Below are 19,487 nucleotides of genomic sequence, written 5' to 3' on the forward strand. Positions count from 1 at the left end.
AAAATAAAAAAGAAGTAAAAAATCAAATGTTCAAATTAGCAACATAGAACAGAGCATTATTAAATAGTTTGATAAAGAAAAAATTTAGTAAATAAAAAACATATCTTAAAAAATAATTAAATATAAATTATAAATTTTTCAATCTAAAACTTAAATAAATAAAAAAGGTTACATCCAAAGATCAAACATTAGAGAAGAACCTCCAAATTCGGATCCCCAATCACCGCATTATAACAAAAGTTTTAACAATGAAAATCTCGATTTTAATTAAGAATATTAATATGATATTACTTTATTTAATAGATAATAACCAGATGAAATTGACTTTGCAGATTGTTGGGAGCATTCTTATTAAAATGTGTTTTGTCCGGAATATTTCTATCATTTTTGGTTTTGTGGTATTGTATATTCATTTGAACCGGAATGGACAATTAACTATCCTTTTGAAAAAGGACCTCTTTCTCCATTGTTTAGAGGAGAACATGCATTAAGAAGATATCCTACAGGAGAAGAAAGGTTTTTTTTTTTTATTATTTCAAAATAAGTATTTTTTTTGTTTAAACAAAAAATAAATATTAAAGATGTATTGCTTGTAAATTATGCCAAAGTGCATGTCCTGCAAGAGCAATTACTATCGAAACTGAACCTAGACCAGATTATTCTAGGTTTATTTTTTTTAATATTAATAACTACTTTTTTAATTAAAAAATTAATAATATTTAGACGTACAGTTAGATATGATATTGACATGACAAAATGCATTTATTGTGGATTTTGTTAAGAAGCTTGTCCTGTTGATGCTATTGTCGAAGTATTTTTTTTTTTAAGTATTAATTTTTTTGTTTATTTTTAATTTTAAAGGGACCTAATTATGAATTCAGTTAATATTAACATGAAGAATTGTTTTATGATAAATATAAATTACTTGAAAATGGTGATAAATGGGAACCTTAAATTGCAAGAAATATTGAATATATTATTAGTAGACCAATATAATGATTTTTATATTTTTTTTTTTTTATTTATAACAAAATTAAGTATTATTTTTATTTTATCAAAATAAAAATCTATTTTACCCTTTATTAATTTTTTTACTTATAATTTATTTTATATTTTTATAAATTTATAATATTATTTATAGCAATAGAAAAATTAAAAAAAAAAAAATTATAATTTTTATTATGTAAAATACTTTTTTTTTATATTTCTATCTGCCAAAATAATTTTTTTAAAATTTATTATTAGAATAAAAAATAAATTATTTATTTATTATAAAAAATACTTATATAAACTTATTATAATTTTTTTTATATTTTTTTTTATTTTTCTCATATTTCCTATATTTTTAATCTTTAAAATATATATTAAATTTAAATAAAATTAGATATAATAATCAAAAACAAAGTTTGAAATTTTAAAAATAAAATTAATTTTATAAATGAAAGCTAAAATTTTTTATAAATAATATTTAATTTGCTATTATAACTGATAAATTTTATTTTAATTTTTTTTTTTAGCATAATGATGAATTATTATATAAATATATAAAAAATTAATATATGTATTTTTATTCGTGTTTAATCTTTTTTTTTAATTATTTTTTTTCTTTTTTTTTCAATTTTTTGGATTTTAATACAATTTAAAATGTTTATTTTGTATTGAAAAAAAAAAAAAATTATATTAATATAATTATAATTTCTTTAAATAATTAATATTGCAAAAAAAAAAAAAAACAAAACACAAATGGAAGAATCGTAAAATGAAAAAAATGTAAATTAAAACAGATATAAAAAAATTATTTATATTATTTAAAAATATTACAAAAATTGTTAACTTTAAATAAAAACAAAAAAAGAATAATTCTTCAGATTACGATAATTAAGAAGATGAAGATAATAATGATAAAGATAGAGTAGTAGAATAAAGTCCAAAAGAAAGATTTTTAAGGGTTTGAAAAAAATATAATATTAACAATAAAAAAATAGCAAATATAAAAACAAATAAATAAATGAATGCTAAAAAAAAGCATTTATAAAAGAAAAAAATAAACATAAATATTGATATAATTATATACTAAAAAAATAAAAAAAAAATAAGTTTAATGAAGAATTAGGATTTGGAGCATATAAAACAGTATATAGAGGATATGATAGAGATTCTGGATGTGAAGTAGCATGGAATGTATTAAAGTTATAGAGATTACCTCCAAGTATTTAAATATTTATTTAAAAAAAAAAAAAAAAATAGAATATTTTAAAAAATAATAATAAAAAATATAAATAGATGAAAGAAAAAGAATATTGGAGGAAATTACATTATTAAAAAATTTACATCATCCAAATATAATAAGTTTTGTGAATGCTTGGATAAATAAAGGGAAAAATGAGATAGTTTTTATAACAGAATGCTTATCAGGTGGATCTTTAAAATAGTAAAATAATTTATTTTATTTTATTTTTTTATTACAAAAAAAAAAAAAAAAAAAACACTAAAAAATATTATTAAAAAAAGACACTTGAAAAAAATTGGTAAACCAAAATTAAAAATAATAAAAAATTGGTGTAGATAAATTCTTAGTGGATTAGTTTATTTACATTAACAAAAGCCATATTCAATAATACATAGGGATATTAAATGTGAAAATATATTCATTAATACCACAAATAATGAAATTAGAATAGGAGATTTAGGACTAGCTATTTCTTTAAAAAACTCTTCACATACAAGTAGTGTTATAGGAACTCCAGAGTTTATGGCACCTGAAATTTATGAAGAAAAATATGGAACTCCGGTAGATATTTATTCGTTTGGAATGTGTGTTTTAGAAATGGCTACTTTATAAAAACCATATAAAGAATGTACATCAGCTGCTTAAATTTATAGAAAAGTAAAAAAATTAAAAATCCAAAATAATTCATTATAATATATAAGGTTTCTTAAGGAGTTCTTCCTTCATAAATTGATGATATATAAAATGAAAAATTAAAATAGTTAATACTAAAGTGTTTAAATCATTATTCAGATAGACCAACAGCCGAAGAATTGCTAAATGATTCATATTTATGTAGCTAAGACTAAGAAGAAGATAAATATCCTGTAAAACTAACTGAATTTACACATAATACAAATTAAAATTCAAACAATAATTTTTTATCATCATACAATAATGCAGTATTATTAAAGAACGAAAATGAATTAAACTAATTAAAAAATACAACAAGTAATAATACTAATACTAATAACAATAATACTAATACTAATAATAATAATACAAACACTAATAATAATAATAATACAAACACTAATAATAATAATAATAATAATAATAATAATAATAATAATAATATTTAAGAAAATATTTAAAATTAGACTACTACTTAATCAAAAGGTAAAAATTTACTCATTTATATTCCTTCTGAAATTAATTAAATTCCTGAAAACGATAATAAAGAGGATCTTCTTAAAATTAATTTGAAAGAAGAATATGATATAAATATTTCTGAAAATAAAAAAAATACAAAATAAACGCCTGCACATAATAATATAAACAATTAATCCTTAAATAATTTCACAGATAATTTTTTTAGTTAAAATTGTAATCCTCATTCTTAATATAAAATTGAAATTTTTGAAAATAGTAAACATACAAAAGATATTTCTGGGCATTCTAATATTCCAATTTAGACTAATACAGAATTTAGTACTAACAATGAATAATAGATCATTGGAATTTAAAATAATTAAGAATTACTTTAAGAAAGAAATTAAGATAATAGTGATATTAGATTTTCCTTATTTTATGAAGAAATTGGTCATGATAAAAATATTAAAATTATACTTCAAATGTAACCAGAAAGTATATTTTAAAATATTTATTTTTTTAAATAATATATTATTATTTTTAAAATTTTATTTTTGTTTATATTTATATAATTATTTCTTTTAAATAATTAGATGTTATATATTCGTTTGATTTAGATTAAGAAAGCCTTTTATATATAACTAATTAAGATAGATAGCAATTTATTATATCTATAACAAAAACTTTATAATATATTAAATTTTTTGAAAATGATTTATTATAAAATTAAGTTGCTGAATTAGCTTATAAAAAAAGTAAAATTTTATTAAAGAATAAAAATATTAAATATATTATAAAAAGTTGTTGATTATTAAAAAAAGAAAGAAAAATTAAAAGATTAATAAATAAAATAAACTCAAAAACAAGAATAAGAAACAGAAGTTGAAGATATAAATATAAATTTGAAAATTTAATAATAAGATTCTAAAAATAAAAATGAATAAATAAATAAAGAATAAGAAAATAACAATATTCAATAAAAAGAGTAAAAATAATTAAATGAAATATAAGCATAGGGATAAAGTTACACACATTAGAGTCATTATACTAATTATAGTGTAAATTCATAAATATGTAACCAAAGTAGTAGAAACAATATTAATTTTAATTATTAATTTAGTTAAAAGGTAACTATTTATATATTTTAGTATTAAATTAAAAAAATATAAAAAAAGATTTAATAATAAAACTAATAATAACAATAATAATACTAATAATAAATAAGTATATAATAATAGCAATAATAATAGTAATCATCATAATAATAATAATATTAGATTTATTAATAATAATAATTTTAATAATAAGAAAAGCTTTAATAAACTTTAATAAATAACCTAAGTAACTAAAATTAGTAATAAATATTATTATAATTAACATATTCTTAACCTATTTAATAATTAGTATTAAATCCTATAGATTCTTTTATATATTATTATAGATTATATATGGTAAAAATATATATACATATATATTTATTTATAATTATAAACAAAAATTAATTTTAAAAAGCTTTTTTTATGTATTTAATTATAAAAAAGGATTCAAATATAGAATATTTTTAAAGTGAAAGTCAATAAGTTTTAGAGGCAAGATAATAAAGGGAAATATTAGAACTAATGCGACTACATTTAGTACAGAAAGATATGTTACTAACCTAAAAAATACAATAATTACCAAATTATGAATAATAATAATAATAATAATAAAGCAATTTATAAAATTAAATATTAAATAGTCTTTTTTATAAAGAAAATAATAATATAAATAATATTTGTCATGCAAATGGTAATGATAATTCGCTTATAAATATTTCTTAAATATCAAATGTAAATGATATATATGATGCTAATTAAAATAGCTAATAATTTCATAGTATGGATAGTGAATTAAATCTTATTTTAAATAACGGTATGTTTGCAATTAATAATATTGTGTAGCCTGAATTTATAACTTCTCCCTAAAATATAGAATAAAATATAAATAACTAAATAAATAATATTTAATATAATATGGTAAATACAAACAATAACATAAATAGTATTAAAAATAATAATAATAATAATAATAATAATAATAATAATAATAATAATATTAATTCTAATTCTAATAATAATTTATAGAATAATTTTATTTAAATTTAAAAGATTTAAAATAAATTTAATGGTCTTTAATAATAAACTCCAACATAAAATTCTATTAATTTTATTCATGAAAATAAATTTTTTAAATCTTAAAGAAAAAAAACGAAAGCAAAAACTAAATCTAATTATCAAATTCTTAATTACAAATTGTTAAATTGTAAACATCTGTTTAGTCTAATTTAATTAATAATAATTAAATAATATAATAAAACAATTTATAAATTTAAAATAAAGCACAATAATAAAATTAATAAATGAATTCCTGTAAAATGTGAATTATAAAAAATTTAATCCAGATAAAAATAATAGTAAAATACTCCTCCTTTTATGGTTTAATCTGCAAATGGTGATTATTAAAATAATTAATAAATTGAATATACTGTGAATAATAATATGTAGTATATTGATTAAGACTTTAATATGTATATATTAAACAATAATTAAAAATAAGAGGTATAATAAATTTCGAAATAAACTAATATATAAAGTTACTAATGTTAATAATAAAATTTATTGATTAATTGTAATTCAGATAAATAAAATGCCAATATATTATAGTCTTAATAATAAAATATATAATAAAACTTAAACGATTAAAAGTAAGAATTAAACTAAGTAAATAATAAACAAAATACATAGTAATAATTATATTAATTATAATAATAATAATAACTAGAATATTTAAAACAATTCTAATTACAATAATAAATGCAATAAATATAATAATTTTAATAATAAAAAGACTAATAAGATAATATATAAAAATAAGGAAATTAAAATTCTTAATAGATTCAAGAACCTTAAAAAAATAAAGAATAAACACAATAGTAAATGTATAATATACAATAAATTAATATTTAATAAAATTAATGTAATCTATAATAAAGTTAAATAAACTAAATTGCTAATATTTAATAATAATAAACGTAAGCTCCAGTATAAAACTAATAACAATAACCTTAATAACAACAACAATACTAATAATCATAATCTTAATAATAATTCTTATAATAATCATAGCATTCATTTTCTTTATCTAATAATTTAGTATAAAATTAATAACTATAATTGCAATAATCATTAACGGTTTTGCCTTAACAATAATAATAGTAACCATAGTAATTAAATATCTAAATACCTATATAATAAAATAATTCACAATAATAGTAAGTAGTTTTGCCTCTTCAATAATAAAATTAAACTTAATAGTAATAGGGATAGTTCTCCCCATAATAATAAATATAATAACTTTTAACTTATTAAATATTACAATAACAAGCTAATTAATTATCTTAACAATAATTATAATAATAGCCTTAACAATAACCTTAATAATAATAGACTCTATAGCAATAGCCTTACTAATAATAAAATCAATAACCGCCATAACACTAATAATAAACTTAATCATCATTTATATAGTAAATATAAAGTAATATTTAAAATTAATAGTAAAGTTAACAATAACATTATTAACCGTTTTCTTATTTATAATAACATAATAATACACAAGCAAGTTATTTATAATCATAACTATTATAATAATTACCTTTATTAACGCATTTTTAATAATAGTTATAAAACAACATTTCTTAATAATAATAGTAATAAAACTAAACTTTCTAATAATAATATTAATAGTAGTAATAGCTTTAATAACAAAATAATTAAACTTAAACAAATTCTTAATTTTAATAATAGTAAAACAATTCAACACCATCTTAAATAAGTTTTAACGAAAACTACTAATAAAAAAATAATAATAATTAACAACTAAATTTATAAAATAATTTTCCATTAGCATAAAATTAATAGTAATTACAAGCACAATAATAAAATCAATAAATGTAAATAAATTCCTAATAATTATCAATATAAATATCTCCGAATCATGCTCTTTAATAAAACTTTACATAGAATGTTAATTCGTCATTACCATAACTAATACAATGCATACCATAAAATTAGCAATAGTAATAAACTCAATAATAAACATAATAAATATAATAATAGTAGTAAACTTAAATTTAATAATAGTAATAAACTTAAATATAATAACAATAATAGTCTTAATAATAATTATAACAATAATTATCGCCTTAAACAACAAATTTATAAAATTAAAATTAATAGAACTCTTAAAGTTAATTTTAATTAAATAATTAAGTATTAAATTAATAAATAAATAATTAACCAAATTAAACGGCTACATAATAATAATACAATTAACAATAATAAATATAATCATAATAAACAAAAGAATAAAGTTAATAATAATCTAATTTTATGAATTAAATTCATTAGACATCTTCTGCTGCTATAAACACTTAATCAGAAATTGATTATAAGTAATTCTAAGAGGAGCCTCTTTAATAAAAAACATAAAAACATAATCCTTAAATGGTTTAAAAAAAACCTTTTTTCCGTTCTTGTAGTTCATAATAATCTCATTTACAAAGATAACCTATTCATTAATCAATATATAATTACTAATAAAGCAAGGATAATTTTAACTTTTTTAATTAATAATATTAATCTAATTAAAACCCAAATAATGTTTTAAAAACAACAGAAAACGAGCAAACTTTACACGAAAAATATCAAAGCTATAATTAAAATTATTAAAGAAATGCCTTAATTCAATTTTAATTTTCAAATTTGTATAAAAAAAATCAAATTAATAATAATGATAATTAAATATCTTTTAATTAGTAATAATTTAAAAATATCCAATATTAGTAATCTAATTAATATTACTAATATCAATAATAACATTACATTAGCTAATAATAATAACAAAAACCTTAAAAATAATAATAGTTTTCTTTATATAATAGGAATTAATAGAATTCTTTTTAAAGAAATTCATTATAAGCAATGAATATTCATGAAAAAAAATAAAAAATTAATAATAACAATAATACTAATTCTAATGAAAAAAATATTATACAAAATAAAATAAATTCAAATAAAAATTAATCTCCACCTCGCCCTTAATGTACAGGAAATTTAAATATTCCTTTTAAAAATTAATTCAAAAATAACATTAATAATGAAGTAAATGATAAAAAAAATGAAACAAATATACTTAATGTATTAAAAAATGAATAATTACATTAAAATACTAACGATAATAATGGAACTGAACTTAATTAATCAAATGAAGAAGAAAAATTTTAATAATAATAATAATTTAAAAAAAATGATGATAATAATAATACTAAATTTTACAATTGGATTGAATAAGGGATCGTTTCACCTAAAAATTCAAATCAAATTTCCTGTTGCAAAAATAAAAGTTAAATGAAAAGTTTATAAGATATTTAAAATTTGATTAAATCTTTATAAGTAAAAAAATTAAAAAAAAAAAAAAAAAAATGTTTAAATATTAAATAAAAAAAGTTATAATAATTAAAATAAGGTATAACAAAAGATGATTAAATTGTTAATGAAAAATAAGAATTAATATATTTAATTTAAAAAAGTTTAAAATATTTAATGCCTAATTAAAGTATTTAAGAAAATGGTTTATTTGATATATATCTAGAAAACGCAATAAAACAATTTTAGAAAGAATTAAGTATTAATTAATATGCAATAATTGACGATATATTGATAAAAAATATTATATGTAAAAATTAATATTTATATATATATATATATATATATATATATATATATATATATATATATATATATATATATATTTATTTATTATTCTAAAAATTATAAAATATTATAGTTGAAATAAATAAAAGAATAAATAATAAAGCATTAAATTCTTGTGCTAATATTCGTAAAAATAAACTTTAAGAATAAAGAATAAAGGTTATTAATTAATCAGGAGAATTTTTAGATTGAAAATTAAAAAGAAAAATAAATGAATTTTTAATTTATAATTATTATTTCAAAAAAAACATATAAAATATATATATATATATATACATTTATATATGAATCATTTAAAAAAAAAAAAAAAAAATATATATATATATATATATATATATATATATATATTTATAAATATATAGTTTTTTAATTAAATAATAAAAATATAGGATATATTTAATAATATTTTAAAAATATTTAAATTTACAAATCTCACATTTAAAATAAATAATATATTTAATTTTTTTTTAAATTAATTTCATTTAATTATATTTTTTAATTTACTAAATTCTTTTTCAATAAAATTTTGTATTATTTATGGTTGCCATTCCTATATTCTAATAATAAAAAATTAATTAATATTAAATATTTTATAAATATAAATATATTACAGCAAATTTAACAGGATTTTTCTAAACATTTAAATCTACTATTTATATCGTCTTATTATTAAATAATTTTAGTTTTTTTTATTAAAGTTAAATTATTAGTCTAATTCTATTTATAAGTGATTTCCATTTTTTATAAATTATCTTAGTTCTATTAAATTTATATATTAGTTATTTATTCTAAATTTTAATTTTATTATTTAGAATTATTTGTTTCTATTTTTTATTTCTACAAATTATCTTATTTAATTTTACTTTAAATTTTAAAAATTTCCAAGTCTTTTAATTCATTACATAATTAATCAGTTTAAAAATAAATATCATCGTTTTAATTATTTTTTTCATTTAAATATGTTTATTATTTTAAATCATCATTATCACTATAATCAAAATCAAAATTAACTTATTAATTTTAATTAGGGATATTATTTAATTATTTTTTATTTTATTTTTTTTTAGATTCAAATTCACTATTATTTTGTTATTTCTAATCATCATCAAAACTAAAATTTAAATCTTAAGCTTCATATTAATTTTTTTAATTGTATTTTTTTTATTAATTTTCTTTTGATTTTTATTTATTTATTAAATCGTCTTCCTAATTATTTTCTTCTTTTTAATTCTTATCTTATAATTAATTTTATTATTTTTCTTAAAAATCTAATAAATATTATTATTATTAGTCTGAAAGAGGTATATTATTATCATTTCCATATACATTTTAATAATTGATTTCATCTTAAATGTAAAAAATTCCTTTTTTATCCTAAAATTCAATATTTTATTATTATTTTTTAATTATTTCTTCAGAATTTAACTTTTATTATTTTTCAAATTAAATTCTTTAATTTTCCTCTTCTAATCTTTTAAATTCTGAAAGAGCTCTTTATTTTTCTCTTCTAATTTTTTCTTCTTATAAATTTCTTTCTTTTTTATCTACCTCGCTTTCCTCCATTCCATTCTGCCTTAAATATTCCAAAGAAAGCTTAATTGCAAGTTTTAATTCTTCTTCTTCTCTTTCTAGTCTTTTTAAATATTCTTGATACCATTTTAAACTCTCTATAATAGCCATTTCATATTCATAATCTTCTTATTCTTTTAATTTTTAAACTTTTTCCATTCTTTCTTTTTCTTCTTAAATAGAAAGTTAAACTATATCGTTTTAATCAATTTTTCTATTTATAACTTTCAATAATTTCTAATTTCTTTAGATCATCATTTATTCAAAATCAACATAATTAAAATAATATTAGAAAGTCTTGAAATGAATTTTCTCTTCTTTTTATTACATTATATTTTAAATTTCATCTAATATTTAATCTTAGTTTAATTAATATTCTTTTTAAATATATTTTAGTTCATTTTAAAGTAATTCCTTGTATTATTAATAAACTATTTATTTTTAAGAATCGTTCGAATGTTCAGATAAAAATACTAAGCAATTTTAATCAATAAAAAAAGATATTTTAATAGTGTATTTCTAATCAGTTACATATTCAATAAGTGATTATTTAATTAACTTATTTTATAAATAATTTAAAAAAATATATAAATTCATATATATATTAATGTATAAATAAAAAATAAAATATATATATATAAATATATATATATTTATATTTAAATTACAATTTAATCTTATTTATTTTCTTTTTTTTAATTCATTTATCAATTTTTATTTTTATATAAATATTTTTTTTTTAATGAAATATATCTAATATATTTTATTTTAATATTTGTGATAGATTATTTATTTAATTTTTTGTTAATTATCTATAATTAAAAAATTGAAGTTAATAATAAATTTTTTTAAAAATATATAATAGATAAAAAAATAATTTATTTGTGATAAAATAAATATTATAATAAAATTACACTTATAAATACTAAATAACAAAATATATTTTATTTAATATTTTTTAAAATATAAATTTATTTATATAATTTCTTTATTAAATTAAAATAATATATTTTATTTATTTTATCATATTTATATATTTATTAAAATTTTCTAACATAATTATTATAATAAATAACTTAACCTTATAAGAATATTTGATTTATAATTATTTATAACTTATAAGTTATTAATTTTTTATTATATTTTTTTAATATTATTTTGAAAAAATTATTGTATTTTCACTAAAAATTAGGTATTAAAAAATTAATAGAATTCAAATTTTGATAAATATACTAAAAATTCATAGCTAAATAATGAATATAATTACATAATTTTTAAAAATTTTTATCACTATTAAAATAAATATAGTGTCCTTACTTAATAAAGTTATTATTGTCTTCAAATTATTACATTATTTAAATAACTATGTTCATAATACATTAGCAAATATAAAAAATATCATATTTTTAACATACAAAATAATCTAAGCAACATATTTTAGCTAAAAAAACACATAATTATTACATAAAATTATAAAACTAAACTTTATCTTTGAACGAGTATATATAATAAGATAAAATATCAAAAAATGTTACTTCTAAAATTTCAAATTATATCAAAATTAAAGTTTCTAATTCTTTCATATTTATTTAATCTGTAGAATAACTATTTGAAGCAATTTATTATTATATATCATATAAACTAATAATTTATTCTTCTTCAAGTTTTTAACTTATATTTAAACAAGAAATAGCTAATATTTCCAAATCTGATGTTTTTTGTGAATTTATACATTTAAAAAAATACATATTCATTATGTTTATTGTTCGAAAAAATGTCTGGTCTTTAAGTTTAAATAATATACATATTTTTAAAACCCAATCAACTGTTTATGAGTATTAAAACGATGAAATTATATGATTTTATAAGAAATTTTATTTATTTTTGAAATGCTTTTTTTTTTTGTATTAAATATATATAAAAAAAAAAAATATTACATCTTTATATGATTAAAGAATTCTAGCCTAATATATTTATTCATTATGTTTTTTCTTTTAAGAAGAAGTTATTTTTTTTTTTTAAATTAATTTAAAATCTATTCATTTTGATTATTTATTTACATTATTTATTGTTAATATATTTTTTTTTTAGATATGTACACTAAAACTTTATTTTTATTAAAATTAATATATAATAAACTTATAATTTCTAATAATAAAAAATAAAATTTGAGTTTCAATTTAAATAAAATAAACAAAATATTATAATAATAATTTCTTTTAAAAAGATTAATCAAACACATAAAAAGTAAATTCTGTAAAATCTAAACAATCAAAAATAATTATACTATTAATAAGAATAATATTTTAATGAAAATTCTTTATATTTTAATAAATTCTTCATTTAACAATAATAATAATCGGGAAGACAAAAATAATAATAAAAAAAATAAATTTCACTAAAGAAAATAGTAATTACACAGATATCCTTTCTAAAAATGGTTTAAAATCAAACAAAATATAGAAGCTATATTTAAGTTTAAAATTAAGATTTTTCCTTTGAATCAAACAACGAGTATTTATTAAATTTGTTTTTTATTAAAGTAAAAAAAATAAAAATAATAAGGGCAAAATTAAATGGATGTATAAAATAAGATTTTTAAAAATAGAAAAAGTTGTAAACTTAATAATTTTTTATTGTAAAGATAAAAAAATACTTAAGAAAAAAAATAAAGATTTATGGAGCGGGAGGGGGGGTATATATAATAAATTCATAAAGCTATTAAAATAAAAAATTATTAGAATACTTTAAAAATAAGTAATTTTAATTATTATGCTAAAAAAAATTATAAAACTAAATAAAAGTAAATTTAATTATTAATAAAAAAATATATATATATTAATAAATAAATATATGCATATTTTTTATTTTGTAATATATTTAAATAACATATAAATATTAATGTAATATAATAAAAATTAAAATAATTATAACTATAATTACAATTATTCATAAAATTTAATTGCTTAAAGGTTTATAATAAATACGAAAATAAATTTATCAATATAATTCTAAAGCAAAGTTTTTTAAAAAATTAAATAATTTTTTTTTTATAAAATTAATTAAGTTAATGATGACTACAATTTATTATATTAAAGTATTTTTAATATATATAATAAAAAAATATATAAGATATTAATAAAAATGTTAATTTATAAATAAGTATAAATAAAAATAAATTATATATTTATAATAAAATGATAGATAATTTTTTGATTAATTAAAAAATTCATATATAAAAATAATTGTAAATAAATATATTTATTCTTAACATTAATTTTTTTATTTTGTATTTATTAATGTTTTATTTAAATAAAGTTAAAAAAAAATTCAACTAAAATTTAAAACTTTTACAAAATCTTTTAAATTGACTAAAAACTTATCAATATTCATTCCATCTATTTTCAACTGACAATCTTTTAGTAAAACTTAGAAACATTTATTTGGTACATTTGGATTTTAAACAAGGAATTAATTTTAAACCTCTTCAAAAATCTATTAAAATAAAAATAAACTAAAAAAATAAAATATAATATACTTTAGGGCAAAAAACAATAAAAGAAAACAAACATTAAGCAATTTTGCTAATTAATAAATTATTATTAGCAACTTTAAATGAAAGTTCGAGCAAAACCTAAATATATTCTTTAAAAAGAGGTTGACCTTAAGCATATACTTATTAGACATTTTTATCTATATCATCACATAATTTAATATTAATCTCCTCAACACAAAAAACACATAAGTTTTAAATAATTTGAGAAGTATTGGTAATCAATGTATCATCTTAGAACATACTTAAGCTTCCATATTTGAAATTTTCTTAAGTAATTTTTAGCAAGAACTCTTTACAAATTGCAAAAATATTAATAGTATAAGATTAATTCATAAACGAAAAAACTGTTTCCAAAAATTATTCAGAAATCAAAAGTAAGTTTGATAAAAAAACTTGAGCTAATTTTGGATATTAAAATACATAATTAAATAAACTAAATTTCAAATCTAAATTTATTTATAAATAATTAATAAATGAAGAATCTCCAAATAATTAAAAAACAGAAAATTTTATCAATTTGCTTGTAATAAATTTATTTAAAATTCTCCAATATAACAAAACTAATTTTATGTTATTATTATTCACTAATTCTTTCGAAAACTATTCCAATAAAAAACTACCGTATTTATTTAGAAAAACTGAAAAATCTCTAAACATTAAATACCCATAATTTTAATTATTTAAAATTGTTATTCTTTATGTTTTGTTATCAATTAAATTTGTTAATAATTTTAAACCAGGAATCATTAATTCTTAATCTAAACCAAATCTTAATAAATTTTCTGAATATATAAATTTGTATAAGTTATAGCTTTTAATTTTTAATAAATAATATAAAATAAATTTTTTATAAAAAAATAAAATATGTTTTTACGTTTTCTTTAAAAAGACTCTATAAATATTGCCTACATCTATATTTTAAGCTAGTCCAGATGCATCATAAAAAAATTTAATCATTTCATCCTATTTAATTTTTTTTTTTCATTCTTAATTTAATATTTATTTATTTTTTTTTTTTTTTAAAAAAAAAAAAAAAAAACCTTTTAACAATTTTGTTAATTAAAAGTAATTTATTGCAGTATCTAATCTATACTTCTAACATAATTATCGAATTAATCATCCATGTAAACAAAAGCAATTAATTAATAAACTTTAGTTCTGAGCTTATAGAACTCTTTTTTTTATAATTATCCTTTATTTCCTTGAAGTAAAAGGTTAGATAATTATTATATCAAAGGCATTTGTTTGAATGTACTTCTACTTACATTATGTTTTAATCTTTTTTAATATATTATAATTTATTTTATTTAAGAATAATAATAATATAAAATATTATTTTTTATTATTACTTAACGATAATAAAATTAATAACATGAAGAGAATATTCTAAAACCTTTTTATTATTAGTTTGTAGATCAAATTAAAGTTTAGCTAACATAGAATCAATTAATTATTAGAAACTATTAATATTTAAAAAGCTAGCAACTGTTATGAAATACTTTTAAAGATTAAAAATAAAATAATAAATATTAAATTTTACTTTTGTTGTCATTGGGGTTGTATCGAAATTCTTTATATCATCAGAATCTAAATCTTTTTTTTTTAAAAAAAAATTTATAGTATTAATAATTTTTGTTAAAAAAATATACTTCCTAAAGTTTTTATTATGTATTCTTCCATAAAATAAAGAAACGAAATTTCTGTATTTTCATTTACTATATTACTTATCTTTTATATAATATAATTTTTTTTTTTTCAAAGAATAAATACAAATCAATTTTTTTGTTTAAAAAAGAAAATATATATTAATTACTAAGTTTAAAGGATGGTTTATTTATGTTTAAATAACTTTGAAATATAAACCTAAAATTTTACCCATATAATTATATATTTAATTTTCATTCTATCCATATTTATTTGATCTATCTTAACCTAAACCAGAGACTAAAACAAACTAAGTACTTAATCCAATACATATACATAATTTATCTATATTATTTTTACATAATAAAAAAATTATATTTAATTATTTTAAATATATAAAAATACTGTTAATTGTTTTCATCTAAAATTAATCTATTGGTTATTATTAACTCAATAAATTATAATAAATATCAAAGCAATTTTAAATTGCATTACTTATTATTTGTAAACAAGGTTCAATTGAATTTTCGGCTATATAAAATATTTATTCGAAAAATATTTTCAAGGCTTTTCTTAACTTTTTGAAACCTAATATATATATATATAAATTTAATATATAACAAATATATTTTAATTATAATTAACTTAAAAATTATGTATCTTCGAAAAACTCATTGCAAGAAATAATACTTCTTTCAACAAAACATTAAACCAACTATTTTTATTATTTTTAATATTTTTTTATATATTTTATAAACATTAGGAATAAATTTAGTAATTTCATCTATAAAGCTTTTAGGTACTTTCACATTTTAGGATATCTTAATAATTTTTTTCCATAAGCTAAGTATTTTAGGTATGATTTCTTCATTAATCTTTATAAATATATTATATAATTAAATTAAAAAAAATAATAGTAAACATTAAATTTCTATTGATTCAAAATATAAATGGAAAACAATCCTAAAATATTAATCCATTAAAGTCCTTAATTTTCAACTTTTCTTAGTTTTTTTAAACCAAAATTATTCTAAATAAAATATATTTAGTTAAATATGTTATTAATTTAATAATAATATAAATAACCATCATTCTATTGCAATAATCTATTATTAAAATATTATATTCTTCATTAAAACTTTTAATTGATTTAATAATTTCAGACATCCCTTAGCATCCATAATTAATAAAAGCGTATTTAACTTCTTTATTTTCGAATTCAGCATGAGTAATTCTGCAAGAAATTATTTTACATAAACATTTAAGCATCTATTTAATGATATAAAATTATATATATATACAAATATTAATATATATAAATATTAATACATAAATATAAAAATATATAAAATATATATATATATATATATATATATAATTTTTTATATATATATTTATATATTTATATATTTTTACATTGACACTTATTTCTGAATTATTTTAAATGAATTGATTTGTTAAAACATAAAATGATTCTAGAAATTTAAAATCAACTATAATTTTTACTATTTATTCTGGAAACTAATATTTAAAAATATAAAAATAAAAATATTATATTTTACTGTAATCAATTAATTATCTTAATAATCTTAATCTGTTTCAAAATCATAATATGAAATATTGTAATTGAAAGATAAAATAGAATAAAAAAGATTTATGTATTCTTTAAATAAATTAAATTAATCATTAGTAATATTTTGCTTATTTTATATTTATTGCATAATTATATGTAACTTTTAATAAGCAAATAAAGCTATAGGTGATAGTCCTGAAGATTAGAAGCTTAACATAATTCTTCTATACATAATATATCCCACACTTACAGCATAATTGGAAATATTTTAAATTATATAATCAAAAATTTATATTCCTAATAATTCTTTAGAAGGATTCTTTTTATTTAAATAAAGAATAAAAATAAATTAAAAATATTTATAAATATATATTTTTATATATATATATATATATATAAATTTATATATTCTTTTATTTTTTATTTATATTACTAATTCAACTAAATTTTATATTATTTCTATCATATTAGAATGATAAATTTAACTATTTAACTGTTCTCCCCATAATACTTTTACAGCGACTGAAACTAAATAACAAATTGATTTCTGTGTATATTTTTTTAACTATCTATTATTCTAAACTAAAAAGTTAATAAAAAATTTAAATAATTCATCATGAGCGATTATTTCTGGTTGTTGATTTTCTTATTGAACCTAATATTAAGATAAGCTCATATAAGCAAATGTCAAATTATAGCTGTCATAAGAATTTATCAAATTTTAATTTTCATTCATAAGTATTTTTTAAAGAAGTTCGCAAAAGACAAATATTGTGTTGTCTGAATTTGTTTATTATATTAATTAAAATAATAAAGGCATGTTTTTCCAATTTAAAAGAAATTAGTTTATTTTATCTTCGTGTATTTTCTTTTCCTTTTATTATTTTTTTTTTTTTTTATATATATTTTAGAATTCTTTATTTTAAATATTTATACTTTTTTTCAAATTTTACTTGCATATTTGTCGAATTTACTATTATGTCACAAGACCAATCAAAACTTGAAATATCAACTTATGAGTTTATCATTGTATTTTTATAAGATTTTTTTTTTTTTTAATATTAAGTAAATAATAAATATATTATTCTTTTTATTTAATTTACTTAATAATATTTTATTTATTTGCTTTTAAATAAGATATATAAACAATTGTATTTCTTTTTTTCTATTTTTTTGAAAAAATAATAATAATATTTTATTGAAAAATAATAAAATAATTTTTTATGTATCTTATTTTATATAAGTATTAATAATAAAACTTATAGCATTTTTATTAATAATTTAAAACTAAATATATAATTAAATAATTTATTTTTATACACATTATTAATAATAAAATGGAAGAATAACTAAATATATTTTTGAACATAAAAATTGAAAATACAGAAGAAGATATATAGAATTTATCAAATGTTCTTAAAAATAGCAGATCATTAATAACTTAATAAAATGAATAAGTAAAATAATATTTTAAGTTATTTATATTGAAAAAAAATACCTTTTTATATATCTAAAAGAATAAAATGATTAATCTATTGTAATAAAATTCAGAAAAGATATAAAAATAAATTATATAAATTCTTAAAATAAATGTTTTTAACAAAAACAATATTGATAGTTTTTTTTTTTAATTTATTGCAAATTTGATTACTAAAAATGAATAAAACAGAGTAAATTTATAAAAAAAATGGTTAAATATATTAACAAAAAAAACTATTTTAAAGGATTATGTAATATAAAATTTATTCGTAAGCAAAAATAAATTTGATTTAGTTAAATAAATGTATGAATAATCATTTTAAAATGTAAAGCTTTAAAAGTTTTCTGCGATTTTTCTTTACAATTTAATAATTGGTATAAAAAAAAACTAAATTTAGAATTAATTATTATTCACATAAACAGTAAAAATCTTAAAAAAGTATTTTTTTTAAATAAAATATTAAAATCAAATAAAAAAATATAGTTTTAATT

At 15.1% G+C, this 19,487-nt stretch overlaps 4 protein-coding genes across 4 annotated transcripts, besides 30 other annotated features; 2 read left to right on the top strand and 2 right to left on the bottom strand. All coding sequences in view use genetic code 6, as the record gives it.

Moving 5' to 3' along the window:
- On the top strand, window positions 1-1,575 carry IMG5_201880 (NADH-ubiquinone oxidoreductase, putative). Its single transcript, XM_004023906.1, has 4 exons — window positions 1-87; window positions 168-516; window positions 582-665; window positions 724-1,575. The coding sequence occupies exons 1-4, from the start codon at window positions 27-29 to the stop codon at window positions 1,487-1,489; spliced, it is 1,260 nt and encodes a 419-aa protein (XP_004023955.1). The 5' UTR covers window positions 1-26; the 3' UTR covers window positions 1,490-1,575.
- A 1-nt stretch (window position 1,576) lies between these two features.
- Window positions 1,577-1,624: a microsatellite.
- Window positions 1,625-1,743: 119 nt separating this feature from the next.
- Window positions 1,744-4,931, top strand: IMG5_201890 (mitogen activated protein kinase family protein, putative; the record flags this gene model as incomplete). The annotated part of the gene is made up of 8 exons (XM_004023907.1): window positions 1,744-1,770; window positions 1,856-1,948; window positions 2,098-2,209; window positions 2,284-2,431; window positions 2,512-2,887; window positions 2,932-3,096; window positions 3,370-3,388; window positions 4,903-4,931. 8 exons carry the CDS (start codon window positions 1,744-1,746, stop codon window positions 4,929-4,931), a joined length of 969 nt encoding a protein of 322 aa, XP_004023956.1.
- Window positions 3,222-3,346: a microsatellite.
- Window positions 3,862-3,917: a microsatellite.
- Window positions 3,862-3,939: a microsatellite.
- Window positions 3,868-3,951: a microsatellite.
- Window positions 4,540-4,668: a microsatellite.
- Window positions 4,624-4,683: a microsatellite.
- Window positions 4,932-5,409: 478 nt separating the features above from the next.
- Window positions 5,410-5,460: a microsatellite.
- A 684-nt stretch (window positions 5,461-6,144) lies between these two features.
- Window positions 6,145-6,241: a microsatellite.
- A 555-nt stretch (window positions 6,242-6,796) lies between these two features.
- Window positions 6,797-6,846: a microsatellite.
- Window positions 6,797-6,875: a microsatellite.
- Window positions 6,876-7,071: 196 nt separating this feature from the next.
- Window positions 7,072-7,145: a microsatellite.
- A 343-nt stretch (window positions 7,146-7,488) lies between these two features.
- Window positions 7,489-7,571: a microsatellite.
- Window positions 7,504-7,563: a microsatellite.
- Window positions 7,572-8,876: 1,305 nt separating the features above from the next.
- Window positions 8,877-8,921: a microsatellite.
- Window positions 8,922-8,950: 29 nt separating this feature from the next.
- Window positions 8,951-9,006: a microsatellite.
- Window positions 9,007-9,146: 140 nt separating this feature from the next.
- Window positions 9,147-9,212: a microsatellite.
- A 274-nt stretch (window positions 9,213-9,486) lies between these two features.
- Window positions 9,487-9,535: a microsatellite.
- A 1,136-nt stretch (window positions 9,536-10,671) lies between these two features.
- Window positions 10,672-10,712: a microsatellite.
- A 613-nt stretch (window positions 10,713-11,325) lies between these two features.
- Window positions 11,326-11,410: a microsatellite.
- Window positions 11,369-11,396: a microsatellite.
- A 45-nt stretch (window positions 11,411-11,455) lies between the features above and the next one.
- Window positions 11,456-11,494: a microsatellite.
- Window positions 11,495-13,044: 1,550 nt separating this feature from the next.
- Window positions 13,045-13,083: a microsatellite.
- A 474-nt stretch (window positions 13,084-13,557) lies between these two features.
- Window positions 13,558-13,605: a microsatellite.
- A 20-nt stretch (window positions 13,606-13,625) lies between these two features.
- Window positions 13,626-13,676: a microsatellite.
- A 456-nt stretch (window positions 13,677-14,132) lies between these two features.
- Window positions 14,133-15,540, bottom strand: IMG5_201900 (hypothetical protein; the record flags this gene model as incomplete). Its single annotated transcript, XM_004023908.1, has 4 exons — window positions 14,133-14,141; window positions 14,378-15,110; window positions 15,174-15,262; window positions 15,340-15,540. 4 exons carry the CDS (start codon window positions 15,538-15,540, stop codon window positions 14,133-14,135), a joined length of 1,032 nt encoding a protein of 343 aa, XP_004023957.1.
- Window positions 15,116-15,164: a microsatellite.
- Window positions 15,541-16,748: 1,208 nt separating the features above from the next.
- Window positions 16,749-17,982, bottom strand: IMG5_201910 (hypothetical protein; the record flags this gene model as incomplete). Its single annotated transcript, XM_004023909.1, has 5 exons — window positions 16,749-16,818; window positions 17,109-17,212; window positions 17,360-17,464; window positions 17,506-17,835; window positions 17,950-17,982. 5 exons carry the CDS (start codon window positions 17,980-17,982, stop codon window positions 16,749-16,751), a joined length of 642 nt encoding a protein of 213 aa, XP_004023958.1.
- Window positions 17,217-17,308: a microsatellite.
- Window positions 17,232-17,353: a microsatellite.
- Window positions 17,872-17,925: a microsatellite.
- A 700-nt stretch (window positions 17,983-18,682) lies between the features above and the next one.
- Window positions 18,683-18,737: a microsatellite.
- The last annotated feature ends 750 nt before the right edge of the window (window positions 18,738-19,487 follow it).

This window comes from Ichthyophthirius multifiliis (assembly GCF_000220395.1).
Source record: "Ichthyophthirius multifiliis unplaced genomic scaffold scaff_1120509251427, whole genome shotgun sequence".
In the NCBI taxonomy this organism is placed as follows: Eukaryota; Ciliophora; class Oligohymenophorea; order Hymenostomatida; genus Ichthyophthirius; species Ichthyophthirius multifiliis.